Source organism: Silurus aristotelis (assembly GCF_946808225.1).
Source record: "Silurus aristotelis genome assembly, chromosome: 22".
In the NCBI taxonomy this organism is placed as follows: domain Eukaryota; kingdom Metazoa; phylum Chordata; class Actinopteri; order Siluriformes; family Siluridae; genus Silurus; species Silurus aristotelis.
Window position 1 is genome coordinate 8,017,628 of NC_139595.1, and position 16,074 is coordinate 8,033,701.

The 16,074-nt window shown below is 33.9% G+C and overlaps 1 protein-coding gene and 1 long non-coding RNA gene across 3 annotated transcripts; both read right to left on the reverse strand.

Moving 5' to 3' along the window:
- Positions 1–446: 446 nt before the first annotated feature.
- On the reverse strand, positions 447–5,998 carry LOC310717774. The gene is made up of 2 exons (XR_014530895.1): positions 5,819–5,998; positions 447–532 (listed from the first exon to the last, which is right to left on the reverse strand). It is a non-coding gene; the product is annotated as an uncharacterized lncRNA (long non-coding RNA).
- A 2,600-nt stretch (positions 5,999–8,598) lies between these two features.
- On the reverse strand, positions 8,599–15,814 carry LOC310717664 (uncharacterized protein). Of its 2 annotated transcripts, none has more exons than XM_083526049.1 (7): positions 14,624–15,810; positions 13,166–13,447; positions 12,699–12,968; positions 11,864–12,001; positions 11,052–11,083; positions 10,811–10,942; positions 8,599–8,978 (listed from the first exon to the last, which is right to left on the reverse strand). In XM_083526049.1, exons 1-7 carry the CDS (start codon positions 14,676–14,678, stop codon positions 8,886–8,888), a joined length of 1,002 nt encoding a protein of 333 aa, XP_083382175.1. In that variant the 5' UTR covers positions 14,679–15,810; the 3' UTR covers positions 8,599–8,885. The 2 variants fall into 2 exon arrangements, 1 of the variants encoding a protein (XP_083382175.1); XR_014530877.1 differs by lacking the exon at positions 8,599–8,978 and adding an exon at positions 9,662–10,005 and having other exon boundaries at positions 10,042–10,942; positions 14,624–15,814.
- Positions 15,815–16,074: the final 260 nt, after the last annotated feature.

Sequence of the window (16,074 nt, forward strand, 5' to 3'; positions counted from 1 at the left end):
CGATCCTCTTAGCACCGGCCCCTTACGGTCCCTCCTGCAGGTGGTGAGCCCACTGGAAGGCGGCCCCACGTCGCTCCTTCGGGCTGAGCCCGGCCGGACCCTGTGGGGGAAGGCCCGGCCACCAGGCGCTCGCATACGAGCCCCAACCCCGGGCCTGGCTCCAGGGTGGGGCCCCGGCTGCGCCATACCGGGCGACGTCACGGTCCCTGATGTAGTATCTCTCATAAGGGGTTTTGAACCGCTCTTAGTCTGACCCGTCGCCCAGGACCTGTTTGCCTTGGGAGACCCTACCAGGGGCATATAGCCCCGGACAACATAGCTCCTAGGGTCATTCGAGTACTCAAACCCCTCCACCACGTTAAGGTGGCAGTTCAAGGAGAGGTCCATTTAAATCAATTTTGGAATAAAGTTCCCCTGTTCCACACAATGTTTTTATTTGTGTTAAATGTCCATCTGACATAGCTATCATTAGGAATTTCCTTTTGTACATCCAGTTGAACAGAGCTGTTAACCAGCTTAAAAACATCAGTGGCTGTAGGAAGAGCAAATATAAACTGTTTAGTTAAGTTTTAATGACCTTTTCCACAATAATAAAATAAAAAATCCAATAATAACGTATATCCATCCAACATGTACAAGTAACTATGCAATGGCAAGTCCATTTACAAAAAAGAAATCATTTGAAATATATTTACAAGTTTCAAGTATTATTTGTCATATGTACAGATGTCAGTGACAATTCTTAAGTGAAGCTACAGGCAAGCTACAGCAAATATTAAACAATTAACAATATTAAACAGTAAATAGAAAAGGAAAAGAAAAAATAGTAATAATGAGGCATAAAGTTATAATTATGTGTGTACAGAAGTGTATGTTCATTAAGTGTATTGTATAAATATTTACATATATGAGGTATTTTCGTAAAATTATGGAAGATGGAGGTAAACAAGTAGAATGTATATCTTTCAGTAGGTGTGCAAAAATACGCAAAGATAAGTAGTGTGCAGGTAAGATGCAGTAGTACTGAGTGCAATGGTATTACGATTTCTGATCTCAGTATGTTAACATATAGTATGTATGAAATGTATAACAAAGTCAGCTGGCAGTTGTGGTCTGCAGTGAGACTGCATTACAGTATGTTGAGAATTCTGATAGCCTGAGGATAAAAAATAGTTTTTCAGCCATTTGGTTTCAGCTACTCTAAGGATAGGAGTTTATTTCCAATGTTGAGTTATGCTGCTCTCAGCGATCAAGTACTGTGCACCAGCCATAAAAGTCGGTCAGATATCCAGTTAGGAGGCTCTCATTAGTGCATCTGTGGAAGTTGGTGAGCATTTTTGGGGGAGGCCAAACTTCTTGAGCCTGCACAGAAAATAGTCACTGATGAGCTGATTTTACAACTGACATGGTGTGCCAAGACCAGGACAAGTCATCAGAGAGGAGGACACAAAGAAATTTAAAGCTCTTAACTTAAGACTATCTAACTTTCTAAGATAGTCCTGTAGATGTGTAAGGGGTATAGTTAACCTTCTGTACTCTTCTGAAGTCCACTATCATCTTTTGGTTTTGCTGATGTTGAGGCAGAGGTTGCTGTCATTGCACCAATGTGATAGCGCTTTTACTTCATCTCTGTAGGTTGTCTCATATCAATTAGTGATGGACAAGATGGGGGTGTCATCCACAAACTTGAAGATGTTGTTGGAACTGTGTTTGGCAACGTGGTCTTGTGTGAACAGGGAGTACATGAGGGGACTTAGAGCACAACCCTGTGGAGCGCCAGTGCTCAGAGTAAGAGTTGAGGAGTAGTAGTTGCCTAAGAACCTTGTGTATCGCTAAAGTGATGGTGTTCTCTGTCAATCTGTTTTTCCTGTACGCAAATTGGAGAGGATCCATGGTGGCTGGCAAAGGGGAACAGACGTGGTATTTAACAAGCCTCTCAAAGCACTTCAAGATGGTGGGTGTCAGAGCCACAGGGCGGAAGTCATTCAGGTATCTAAAGGCAGATCCCTAAGGTTGGTGGTCTTTATAAAGCATGTGGGGATCACAGACAGCTTAAGGAAGAGATTAAAGATGTCTTTTAAAACCTCTGCTAGTTGACTGGCACATGCTTTGAGGGCACGACCATGAACACCTTTAGAACCTGACACTTTTCTTGGGTTGACTTCCCTAAATGATCTAAGCAACACTCAGTGAAATGGTTAGAGCACAGTTGTTACCATCTGTTGGGAATTTTATTGCAGGGAAGGTGTTTTTCTCAAACTGAGCATTGAAGGTGTTCAGATCATCAGGAAGAAATGTAGACATCCCCACATCACTGGTTTATCCAAGCTTTACTCTTCTGTTGTCAGTAATCATGTGCAGACCATTGTACATGCACTAAGTTATGCTAAAATCTTTTCTCTAAAATCTTTTTAACTTGCCTTTGCAGACCTGATGGCCCTCTGAAGGTCATACCTGGCCACTTAAGAATATTTTACTTCCTATACTTAAGCCATTGCAATGTTCTTTTGGGCGTATGTTTGGGATTATTGTAGTGTTGGAAGGTGAACGACCTGCCCATCTTCAGCTGTCTTTTATTTAAGAATGTGGATACACTTTGCAGCATACATTTTCTTTTCAATTCTGATCAAACGCTCTAGCTGATAATGAACACAGTCCAACTCAGGGACTTATCACTTTACCATAACAGATATTTAATTTATTTATTTTTAATAATTCTCCAGAGTTATTTGAAATGTTATTTTCACTCAATGATGAGTTATCATGTGTATATACATATACTATTTTTTGTTATTTTACTTTCCAGGCTGTAATGTGACAAAAGGTAAAGATTTTTACAGGGTATGATGACTTTCTATAGGCTATGTACGCATGTAGACAAGATTCAGTGAGTTAATGATCAAAGTGCTTGTTTCTGCATTTTTAAAATGTGGCTGGAAATGTGCGTACGTCACTTTCCACACAAAGGTTGTGATTTATCTATCTCTATCTCTAAGAATTTAGAAAAGGTTGTAGCACAGCAGTTATGCTTACATCTACGTAGAAATTACTTTTTTTTATATAAATGTGTCAGTCAGGATTTAGGCCTCATCATAGCACAGAGACAGTGCTAGTTAAAGGGGTAAATGACCTGTTATTGGCCTCTGATCAGGGTTTTGTCTCTTTACTTGTTTTGCTCAACCTCAGTGGAGCTTTTTACACCATTGATCATAATATCCTCCTTGCTAGACTAGACAATGTTGTTGGAATTAAGGGAACAGATCTCTCCTGGCTTAGGTCTTATTTGAATTAAGATGTTATTGAAGGATGCTGAAAACTAGTTCATGCTTTTGTTACATCAAGATTAGACTACCGTAATGTGTTCTAATGAGTCTATAAATAAGCTTCAGTTAGTTCAGAATGCAGCAGCAAGAGACCTTACTTATTTATAAAATACTACTACTGAAGTATAAAGCACTTAACGGTCTCGCACCGCAGTATCTGAGTGAACTTCTGTACCAATATGATACCCCATGCCTACTTAGATCAAAAGGTGCAGGCTATTTGTTGGTACCTCAAATAATGAAGACTACAGCAGGGGGGGCAGATATTTTCTCTTATAAAGCCCCACAGTTATGGAACAGCTTTCCAATCAATGTTTGGAACTCAGACACAGTCTCAGTGTTCAAGTCAAGGCTGAAAACATATTTATTTAGACAGTTTTATCAGTAGATTTTTCTTAGGTAAAGGAGCAGATCTGGAGGGATCATTGATATAGAGTGTTCAATGAACTGGGATATTTATATTCTGTTGTATGCCCCTCACTCTCACATGTTCACTCAGATTTGTTGATTGTGGTGTGGTGGTCTCTTATCCCAGAGATTCCTCATGTCTGTGTTAACTTCTGGTTCTCCCTGTTGTATTCATTTATTCCCAACTGTTTATTCTCTTTATTTCGTAGCGTTTCTCTTGGCTGCTCTGCTTCCAGTACGTGTTTGTGGACGTTCGATTTTTTTGTCCAATCAGATTTCAGACTATGTGTGCTGCCATATCAATCTAATCTGCCCAGGGCCTGCAAAGACAATACTGTTGGCTCTTTGGCCATAGAGGATATTAGCAAAGGGTCTGTTTCTTTAAACAATCAGATTTCATATTCGCCTCACAAGGCCAGTTAGCTGGCCCAAAATAGCAGCATTTTTCAGCATTTTTCTGTCCTCTGATTGGTTGGTCAGAGGGAAACTGTTACCACTAAGTTCGACTGGCAAAACACGTGTGTAGCACTCTGCACACATTAGTACATCTGAGATAGACTTTTTTATGCTTATGGAGGACGAGAAATTGATTTGGTCTCGGACATACTTAACCCCTTACAGCGTGACAATATCCCATTGTTCTCAGGTCTTAATGTTTAACAATAGATTAAATAAAAAGGGACAAGAGTAACCATGACTAACTATACATCATTCTAAAGGTCTAAGCCTCAAGCAGCAATTTATTACTGTTTTTTAATGGAAAACATATTACGAATGTATTTGCTAAATGCAGTACACAACATGCATAAACAAATTCACTATTTACACATTTATTGTAATAATGAGTCACAAACACATCCACTGCTGCAAATCACCTGCAAATGGTTCTGCACCAGCCAGTAGCATTATGGAAACAAAATAATTGATGAAAAATGTGGCCTATAAGTGCAGGATTCTAACGATATATGGGAGGATTTTATTCCCCATGTGTGAGTCTTAGTTTTATTACTCTTTACAAACTCTTACTGGTCGAAGCAGCACACAGGCACACAAACCAGGAAGTGGATGCAGCTCTCAGTTCGGCACAAACAGCTGTTTATAGCTCATGCTAACTGGACTTTGTTTACAAACAACAACAACAAAAAAACCAAGGAAAATATGGACAATCAAAAAGTTGTTTTATCGCAGATTTGCACAAAGTAGCGATGTGGGAAATATTCTTGGGGGTGGAGTAACAACAGAGACTTGGAAATCTGCATAGAGATAATATCTGTAAGTTACAATATATCTCCCTTTACAGTTTTGTATGATTTTATAGGTTTTATAGCCAGTTTGTTTTTATAAGAGAAATGCTTGAAAAGTGTGTGTGTGTGTGTGTGTGTGTGTGTGTGTGTGTGTGTGTGTGTGTGTGTGTGTGTGTGTGTGTTCGTGTGTGTGTGTGTGTGTGTGTGTGTGTTTGTGTGTGTGTGTGTGTGTGTGTGTGTGTGTGTGTGTGTGTGTGTGTGTGTGGTTGGGATTGGAATGCTTGAACATCAATGTGAATGACTATGACTGTAAAACAATAGCTTGTCTGGCTACCTGGTCATAAACACCTAAACAATACAGATAAGCTGAAGGCCGATATCAAAGTAACCTGGGGCTCAATAATCTTGAGGTCATGCCACACATATGCAGTAATACATGCTAAAAAATTATTTAGTGCAAAACTAAACATACTTTTCAGAACATTTCAAAACTGTAAATGTTTTGGGATACTGTATTTTTTTTCATAAGCTATAAATTGTAATCAAAATTTCATCAAAAAAAAAAAAATGGTTTGAAATATTTTCCCTTTGTGTAATGAATCTAGAACATTTAAAAGTTTCACTTATTTAAAAGTTAAACTTTTTTTAATTCCATAAAAAAATATACAACTATATACATAGTTATTATTTCACAGTTACTAACATTATTGACAGGAAATGGGCTGAAGAATTTCGGCAACTTCAACACTACCTATTAAATTTTTTTTATAATAGGTCATAGATTTTTGAACATAAAACACATTAACCTCTTCAGTTAGAAAATGTATAGAAAAATAACTTTACTGGCAACTGAGGCTAACAGATAGAGAAAAAAGATGAACTCCATCACCTGCGCCATTTTCTGACTTACCCTTTTTACTTCTCCTACTGGAACATATCTTAGAGAAACCAAACCCCGATATGCAATACATGTAAATTGACTAAGGCTACTTGCACATTGATCCAGATAGATTTTTAAAAGACTCTCTGTCTATACTTTTGCATTTTAAAACATGAAATTGATATCATCCAAATAATATGCGTACATGCAAATGTAAGAAGTTTTGGCCTTTTAATGGCAAAATACAAATTAATCCATTTGAAAAGCTCCATTTTTGCTTGACAAACAAACCCTCACAGTGTGAATCGAGAATGCTCTTTTGAAATAAATAATGTTAGAACATGAGAGCCTTGACAAAGAGAGCACAGAGACATGTGTGTGCTTTTGCATGTGCACATGCTTATTCTGAAAGTATAAAGTAATAATGTGTATGTGATATTTTCTTTTTGTTGTTGTTGTTGTTGAAAACCCGTCACCATCTCCAGTTTGCTCTTCACCGAGTCTACAAGCTCTTTACCGGAATCAGAAACAGAATCAGGTTTATTGGCCAAGTGTGTTGACACACACAAGGAATTTGGTTCCAGCTGTTAGTGGCTTTAAAAAGTACAGACATAAATAACACTATACATTCAGCTTGGACTATACAAGACAAAACAGACAAGACAAGACAAAAACAGACTATACAAGACAATAGAAGGCTATTATACAAGGCTATTATAATAACTTCCACTTTTTTTGTTTAAGTAGCCTAATATTGTCTGAAATATATTACGATAGATACACTATGTCACATGTTCCATTCTACATTGTAGTGACAACTCCGTTTTTCTTACTAACCCTTTCTTAATAACCCTGGCAGCAATCAAGCGAATATGAAAATTAGGGCTGTTTAAATAAACGCGTTAATAATGCATTAACGAAAATAAATTTTAACATCACAGATTTTATTAATTTGATTAATGTAATTAAAATAATTAAAAGAAGCAAATTAGTTGCTACTAAGTTTTATTACTGCCCTAAGTTTGTGGTGCCTGTTTTATCAGTTTAATGTCATGTTTGATAGCTTAACATCAATGTATTAATTCTAGTGATCTAACATTGTACATTACAAAATAAGGAGCAGTCTGTTTTATTTTTATTTAGCAACTTTTACCACTATGCAGTGCTTAGCTGTGAGGGAAGGATGTGGTTGAGCTTGTGGTTGGGTTTAGTGTTTTAAACTATTGCAATGGCCATTTTTAACCAGTTTGTTGGGTTTGACAAACAACAGAAAGAAAACATGCAAACATATTTATAATATAAAATATATTTTTACTTACTTACAAGCAAAACATAGAGGTCTAAATATCTACTCAAGTAAAATAAAAAAAAAAAGGAACAATATATAGTGTACTCAGAGTAATCCTTAAAAAAACCTTTTTTTTTTTTATCAAAAGAAACAAATGTACAAATTAGAGTCAAATAACACAATATAACATTTATAGAAATAATTTTTATTTTAAGTCTTTTGGTTGCAGATAAAAAAACGCATGAATCACAAATATATTGTACAAAACAAAGATGAAATTAAAGTTACGAGAATCACAAACAATCGTTTAATTTTTTGTTTCATTTGTTTCAAATATTGTTATTGTGCATGTTTGTTTGAACGTTCTGTGCATGCAGTTCCAGGTTTTACAATTATTTTATTTAAATCATTGGTTTACTAGTTCTAGATTGACAGCCCCACTTCCAGCCAGTCAATCGGAGAGGAGAGTTGACTTTATTACCATTTGACTTATGACTGCTGTGGCTATTTAATTAATTTGTTGTTTCAGAAACATTTGTAGCATAAATGCAAATTAACTCATAAGATGTAGAAGTACAAGATATACATTGATTATAAGAGTACAATTTATTTGTATTATACTTAAAAATATCACGTATGTAAGTGTAAATGCAGTGGTTAAGGTTTTGGACTTTTAAAGGTTGTAAATTCAAATCCTAGCACCAACAAATTGTAATTCATGGACCCCTGAGCAAGGCCCCTAATGCTCAAATGCTAAATTGTATAAAAATGAGATATTAAATACATAAAAGCCAAAAAGACATGTCATTTTGTCTTTTATAACATATAAGGCATTATTTTTGCTAAACATGCTTCCTGGAATGATTTCAACACATTCTAAAAATGTATTTATTTCCCCTTTGAAATTGTATAAGAAACCCTGTTGTTTATAGTGATTATAAACTGCAGCTATTCTGCCACCTAGTGGCACACAGTTCTTGTTAATTATGAACATAATTAAAACAGCTTGTGACAAATGGATTTCTGACGAGTATTATGTATACTGAACAAAATTATAAACGCAACACTTTTGTTTTTTGCCCCCGTTTTACATGAGCTGAATTCAATCAAGGTCTAAGCCTTTTTCTTTTTAAACAAAAGGCCTATTTCTCCCAAATATTGTTCACAAATCTGTCTAAATCTGTGTTAGTGAGCACTTCTCCTTTGCCAAGATAATCCATCCATATCACTGGTCTGGCATATTAAGATGCTGATTAGACAGCATGATTATTGCACAGGTGTCCCTAAGGCTGGCTACAATAAAAGACCACTCTAAATTGTGCAGTTTTATCACACAGCACAATGCCACAGAGCTCACAAGTTTTGAGGGAGCATGCAATTGACATGCTTACTGCCAATAAAGCAACCATGCTGCTAAATGCTCAGATTAAAACAGACCAATTACATGCAACAAAATAGTGAAGCTCACATTGATTGAAGTTAATTATTCAGATATACTTGCCTGGGATACATGGGCAGTGTGAGACAGACAACAAAATAAAAGATGATAATTTACAATCTGAGTGTTACTCTGATAAGAGCAGAAATCATTGACATTGACTACAGTCCAGATCCATCCTCAAAGTTCTCGAGTTGCTGAAGAAAAGATGAATTCATTAAAATGCCCAGTTTTAAAAACATTTAATAAAAATTGCAGTTGTCATTCTGGAAATGTTTCTTCTGGTTTCTTCCAGCTGAGTTTCTTACAATATTTTATCATTCTTATTCACTGTGTAATAAATGTCTTGAGGTGTTGTGAATTCCAATGACTTGTAAATATTTTCTGCTCCTTGATTCTAAAGACATGAAGAAGAAAAAGCCCTTTTAAGAAAAATATATGAAAAAATAAATAAACCGTAAATAATGTATATTTGAAAACAGATCCATAGATATAAAACATTTCCATTACATCAATAAGACCTTTCAGTTTGTAGGTTTTAAATAAACATAGAATAGCTTAAAGCACTGAAATAACAATAACTCAATAAATCTGAAAGATCCTTTTAAACATTTTGTGTCTCGACTATGATAGGGGTGCTGTCATTGTGGCTCACTCCTTTGGGGTTCATAGAATCAGAATTATTAATATTATTAAAATTTTTGTTTGTTTATTTAGACCCAGATTTTGTCTAAGAATACAGTATACTTAAACATTAAATTCCTTAAAACAATTAATGACAGCAAGTATGTTTATGATTCTTCATGTGTTAGAGGCCTATATATATTAAATGCTGAGTTAAAAAAACTATTGAAAAACTGGGGCAAATTAATTATGAAAAAGCACTGATTTTTATACTATATATATGTTATGTAATGTCTGAAGCGTTCATTTTTTAAGCGTTACAATAAAAAAAAAAATGAAAAGAATTTGATGTAATATAGTAGCAAATTATGAAAATAGGATATGAATAATTATGACTTTTTATTATATATTTATATATATATATATATATATATATATATATATATATATATATATATATATATATATATATATAATATATTTATATATATAAATAATATATATATATAAAACTTTTATAAAACTTTTTTGTTTTTTAGGCACTTCTCATGTTACCTCACAGTAAGTGTATAAGTAGAATAAGTAATATGTATGGAAATTATTTTTGGGGAATAACAGAGCAGTAACAAAAAGCACTGTAGAAAAGAAAGAACTAGGAAGAAAATAGAAAATGTCTGTTATCAAAAATGCAGATTAAACATTTATGCAATAAATAGACGCTATCTCTGGATAGATAATACAAAAGCATGTCAAAATAAACCTGTTAGTGTGGGTAACATTATGATTGATAGAAAAATTCACTGGCAGCACAGCACAGTCAAATTTAGTATAGTTACATATTAATGCTGCCACAACATAAGGCAAAATCTAATTATGTCTTTAAATTATTTAATATTCATAGACACCAGAAATAAATGCTCCTTTTTATAAACAGGAACATTTAGGTTATTGCTTGCAAATAAAATCGCCTGGGAAAAAATATATCTGGAAAAATTATATAAAGATTTTCCAGTGAAATTGTTTTAATTAAACCAGAATAATTGGATAAAATTGGATATTTTTAGGATAAAAATGTTTTTTTTTTATTGAACTGTAGAAAACTATTTCACATAAGAAGAATGAATACATGACCATATATGGCTACCAGAGGAACTGATTTAGTTGGTTAGTTAGTGAGTTAGTTAATTTGGTGATGTGATGAATGTCAGCAGAATGTATTCTACAGAAGCATTTTAAAGGTTTCACCCTATTTACCTCTATTTCACTTTATAACAAAATGCCTGAATAAACATGAATTATTGAAATAACAAATTGACAAAAAATATTTTAAACCAAATTACTTTTCTACGATTCTTTTCAAATTTCTTATAAAAAAAAATAAAATAAATCACCATCCCACTATGACAGCATATCAGAAATTATCCTATGCAACAGGATGTGTGTGTTATAACATTATGGGCTGCAGCATTCGTGTTAATATACTTTCTTAATTAACCATGCATTATAAACCATTAAGATCATTTTAATTAATTTTTAATTGAGGAACAAATTAATATGATATTCTTATTTTGTAAAACCTAAAAATGACCATTTAATGGCATTTACCTTGTTGCCAGGATTTGATGTGCTTACAGTGCTCTGATCATAAGTCTCAGCTGGCTTCCTGACATTACAGTAAACAGTTCCAGCAGTTTCAAGCTTCTCTGACTCCTCAATTGTCTGTAATTCATTTCCCTCCTGCAGACATGGTTTAACCACACTGTTATATACACCATATACTGTGTTCTTTACATGTAAATAATATGTAAATAATGTGCAAAAGATATTTCTCTTATCAAATGGTCACCTTAACTGTTTCATAGACTCTGGTGTCAGATTCTAGGAAGTTTGGAAATGAAAATGTTTATAATTTTATACAAAATTCAAGATGAAATATCAGAGATCATTTTGAATATCAGTTTATCACACAACATCTGATAAACCATGCCAAAATCACTGATCCCTTATAAACTACACATATTGTAGATTAGGATTATATTCAAACCCCATTATACATCTCTTTTGATAATTTTTTAAAACATGTTGCTACCATCAATTTCAGAATTATTAGTTTTTTTCTTAGAATGGCACATTTTCATAGTTTAAACATTTAATATGTTTTTTATTGTGAATAAAATATAGCAGGGTTCCCACTTTAAGCCAAATCTCAATTCTCTGACTTTCACTGATTAAAAAGCTGAATTTCATTGTCCCATAATCAACAGAAAAACACAGCCACAGACAGTATTTTAAATCCATCAGTTTGCAAGGGCATTGTCAACCTTTTCAATTAGCCTGAACATGAAAACAACATTGGTTTAAACTTTAAATACAAAATAATTAATAATAAATAATAAATCAAACAGTAATTAGCTCGCAGCCTAATTAGCTGCATTTTTAATTCTGTCAGTGACCACCTATGCTACCTAACATATATATATATATAAATATATTATCTGTCGATACAGATTTTAATAAATACATTTTTACAAAAAAAAACAACACAAAAGCAACAAAGATGCTTTCCACTATTAATATGTAAAAAATAGTTACTTATTGTAATGATAATGAATACTTATTCTTAAATAAAAATACATAACGAATAAAACATGTAATTACCTGTTGTCCTACTGTGTTTCTTGTAAAGAAAATAGATGATGATACTAATGAAACCAAGACCTACAGTAAGTGTGACTACAGAGATTAACAGGATTACAGTATTATTTAATGGAGGCCCAGCAGGTGGTTCATTGTCCCCTATGGAAACAAATGTTCATTAAGATCAATATACAATGTATTACATATGATGCTTTCCAATGGAAATAATATTGAATAAGATTGTTGTATATGTCCAAAAGTTAGTTTCATGTGTAAAATAATGTTATATACAGTACAGACCAAAAGTTTGGACACACCTTCTCATTCAAATAGTTTTCTTTATTTTCATGACTATATAAATTGTAGAGTCACACTGAAGGCATCAAGGGCTATTTGACCAAGAAGGAGAGTGATGGGGTGCTGCGCCAGATGACCTGACCTCCACAGTCACCGGGCCTGAACCCAATCGAGATGGTTTAGGGGTGAGCTGGACCGCAGAGTGAAGGCAAAAGGGCCAACAAGTGCCAAGCATCTCTCGGGAAACTCCTTCAAGACTGTTGGAAGACCATTTCAGGTGACTACCTCTTGAAGCTCATCAAGAGAATGCCAAGAGTGTGCAAAGCAGTAATCAAAGCAAAAGGTGGCTACTTTGAAGAACCTAGAATATGACATTTTTTAGTTGTTTCACACTTTTTTGTTATGTATATAATTCCATATATAATTCCACATGTGTCCATTCATAGTTTTGATGCCTTCAGTGTGAATCTACAATTTTTATAGTCATGAAAATAAAGAAAACTCTTTGAATGAGAAGGTGTGTCCAAACTTTTGGTCTGTACTGTATGTGTGCTCATACTTTTAGAAAGGCAGAGTTGTCTCCCATGTTTCATCTCCATAGTGGCATTTTCCCAGCTGACTGGGTTGCTATGATTACAAATGATTAAGCCATTTCTGATATACAATGAAAGCAGGAAGTTTCCAGATTTTTTCTCTGTTTTTTTATACCACTGATCATTGTAGCAGTTAGAGGTAACTGAGAAATACTGAGTTTTACAGGTGAAAGTTACATTACAGGTGACATCACTTTGCTGGTGAGAGACATTAAGGACTGGTTTCTTCACTGAATCTGGAATACACACATGCAGATACATTACTGTCCTGCTACTCAATGGAAAAATTTGTATATATGCAAAACACTTATGTTTACTGACACTATTTATTCAAATGAAAACATTCACTAAATAAAATCACAGAATTAAATAAACATAGCTTTTTAAACTGGTAAGAATTCTATATTATCAGTTTGTTGGCTATAAAACTCACCCAACACACATAATTGGTATTTTGCAACATTCCTGCTTATATCATCATTTTCTGCATCTGCGGTATAGATTCCACTATCATTCTTCTGTAAGTTCTTTATTGTCAGTCTGAAAGTTTTTGTATTGAACTCCGCTTTGTTTTTATAATTTTTGGATAAAGTTCCAGTGGCCCGCACAATAGTTCTATTTGTGTTAAATGTCCATTTAACAGAGGCATCTTTAGGAGCTTCCTTTTGTACATCCAGTTGAACAGAGCTGTTAACCAGCTTAAAAACATCAGTGGCTGTAGGAAGAGCAAAAATAAACTGTTTAGTTATGTTTTTAAAAACCTTTTTTCACAATAATCTAAAAAAAAAAAAAAAATGTATGACCATCCAACATGTACAAGTAACCATGAAATGGCAAGTCCATGTACAAAAAAAAAAAAAAATTCCCCTTTATAATAAGCAATTTAGTACTGTACAGCTGTTGATTGAATTTATTTCATTTTTCAGGCTGTAATGTAAGAAAAGCTAAAGATTTTTACAGGGTATGATGACTTTCGGAAGGCTCTTCAGGCATGTAGACAAGATTCAGTGATTTAATGATAAAAGTGCTTGTTCCTGCATTCAGCAAAAGTCAGAGGCTGTATCCCAAATACTAGAACAGTAATAATTGATAAAAAATATTTAGAATCAGGTACTGCTTTTTATAAGGCATGCATACAATTTATAACAGCAGATCTTTTTATTATTTATTTATGAATCATGTCCATTAATTAAGAGAATGTACAAAGCTTAAATAAGAAGGCAACAAATAACCATAGGCATGACATGAACAAAAAACAAATGTGATTTATCTTTTGCATGTGAAATAAATCCTTAATTTGACATACTGTATAATAACAAGTATTTAAACAGAGACAACAAAAAAAATCGAGACCATTCACTGTCAGGGACATAAGCAAATGTAACCATTACTTACTAGATGTGGCCATGCCAAAGGATGTGACAATTTGTGTAAAACTATTCAATGTCAGCAGCCTTACTGTACTGAAAGGTAACACACCCTGACACTATCCTACACACTAACAGTGAATTGTGAAAGGGAAGCAATGGAAAGCAAAAGTTTTTGTAAACCGAAATTAAATAAGACCACTTAACAGTCTTATTTTGCAGCACTTAACAATAGAAAATCTTACAGTAAATGTCATGTATGATGTGTATATTGGTACTACTGTAAATTGTGTGGTAAGAGATCACATTTACACATTTAGTTATTATTTCCCAGCTACTATTATCATTGACAGAAAATAGGCTCAAGAAATTTGGCAACTTCAACACTAGCTATTTTTCATGATGTATAGTAGTTTTTTTTTTGTTTTTTTTTTTTACACTTTTTCTACTACATCAAACTGTAATTAACATTAAATACTTTACCCTCTTCAGTTAGAAAGATTTATAGAAAAAAATTACTTTACCTTCAACTGAGGTCAACAAGTACAGAAAGAAGACGAGCTGCATTGCCTGCGCCATGTTGTGGCTTCCTCTTTCCACTTCCCCTACAGTTAAATATTCCGTTATGATTGCTAGCGACACACATTTAATATAGAAGACATGTAAAAACTAAACTGTTCTTGTCTTTTTCAGTTAAAGCAGAAGTTGGGTCAAACAAGAATAAAACTTCAGTCAAAAGTCAAGTTCAGTCAAGTCAGTTCAGTCAAAGAAAAAAGGGATATGGGATGGGAAAGATGCATATAACATTACAAAATTCTAAATTGCAATTGACTAAGACTACTTTCACATACATCTGGATAGATTTTAAATAGCTCCCTGTCGACACTTGCATTTTTTAACATTTTTCCGCACGTGTATAAAAATCCTTACATCTCAATATTACACGTGTAAAAATGTAAGAATGGCAAAATTTCCTTTTGAAAAGCTCCATATTTGAAAAAAACCTTTTTTTTTGTATGTGATGAAATTCTTTTTGGCGAAAACCCATCACCATCTCCTGTTTGCTCTGTCCACAAGCTATTTACAGATGTATTTTCAAATGAATCCATATTAATGTAGATGAAGCCTTAGAATAATGATTCATATAACACACTGTGTGAACAGGTCTGTAAATAAACAATTCATAGCAGTTTCCTGACCTAATAACTAAGTTTCAGGTAATAGAAAATTTCTGGTTGGAAAATTGTTCACAGAAAAATGATCATTTTATAGCTAAAGTTCAAAAGAAGCAAAACATGACTCTATGTTTTACAATCCTTTGGCCCATATAATAACTTCCATTTTTCTCTTTGTGTTTAAGTAACCTCATATTGTGTCTCAAAGATATTATGATAGATATGTCACATGCTCCAGTCTACACTGTAGTAACACCTGTTGTCTCTTACTGACCCCTTGATCCTCATACAGTAACAAACCTGGCAGCAAAAATAGTATACATTGCTAAAAATACGGTATAGAGATCTGGAAAACTAGTAAATCTCAGAGCATGAGAAATTCTCTGATTAATGATCTTAGAATCCAATATCATGGGAATTACATTAACATCTTTAATTATATACTATTTAACAATATAACATACAATTTTATAAATGACATACTGGAACACAGATTAATAAGTTTGCTATTGGAAAATAGGCCAGAAAATTGAGCATCAAACTGATGTTAAGAAAGCAATCAAGCAAATATTTAAAAATGAAACATTTTTAGCCATAAACAATACAGTCCAATAAAAGAATCATGTGATTAAAATAATAAAAAAGCAACGTAGTCGTTCCTAAGTTTTATTCTTTCGGCTTCTCCCGTTAGGGGTCGCCACAGCGGATCCTCCGCACGTTTGATTTGGCACATGTTTTACGCTGGATGCCCTTCCTAACGCAACCCTCCCCAATTTATCCGGGCTTGGGACCGGCACTGA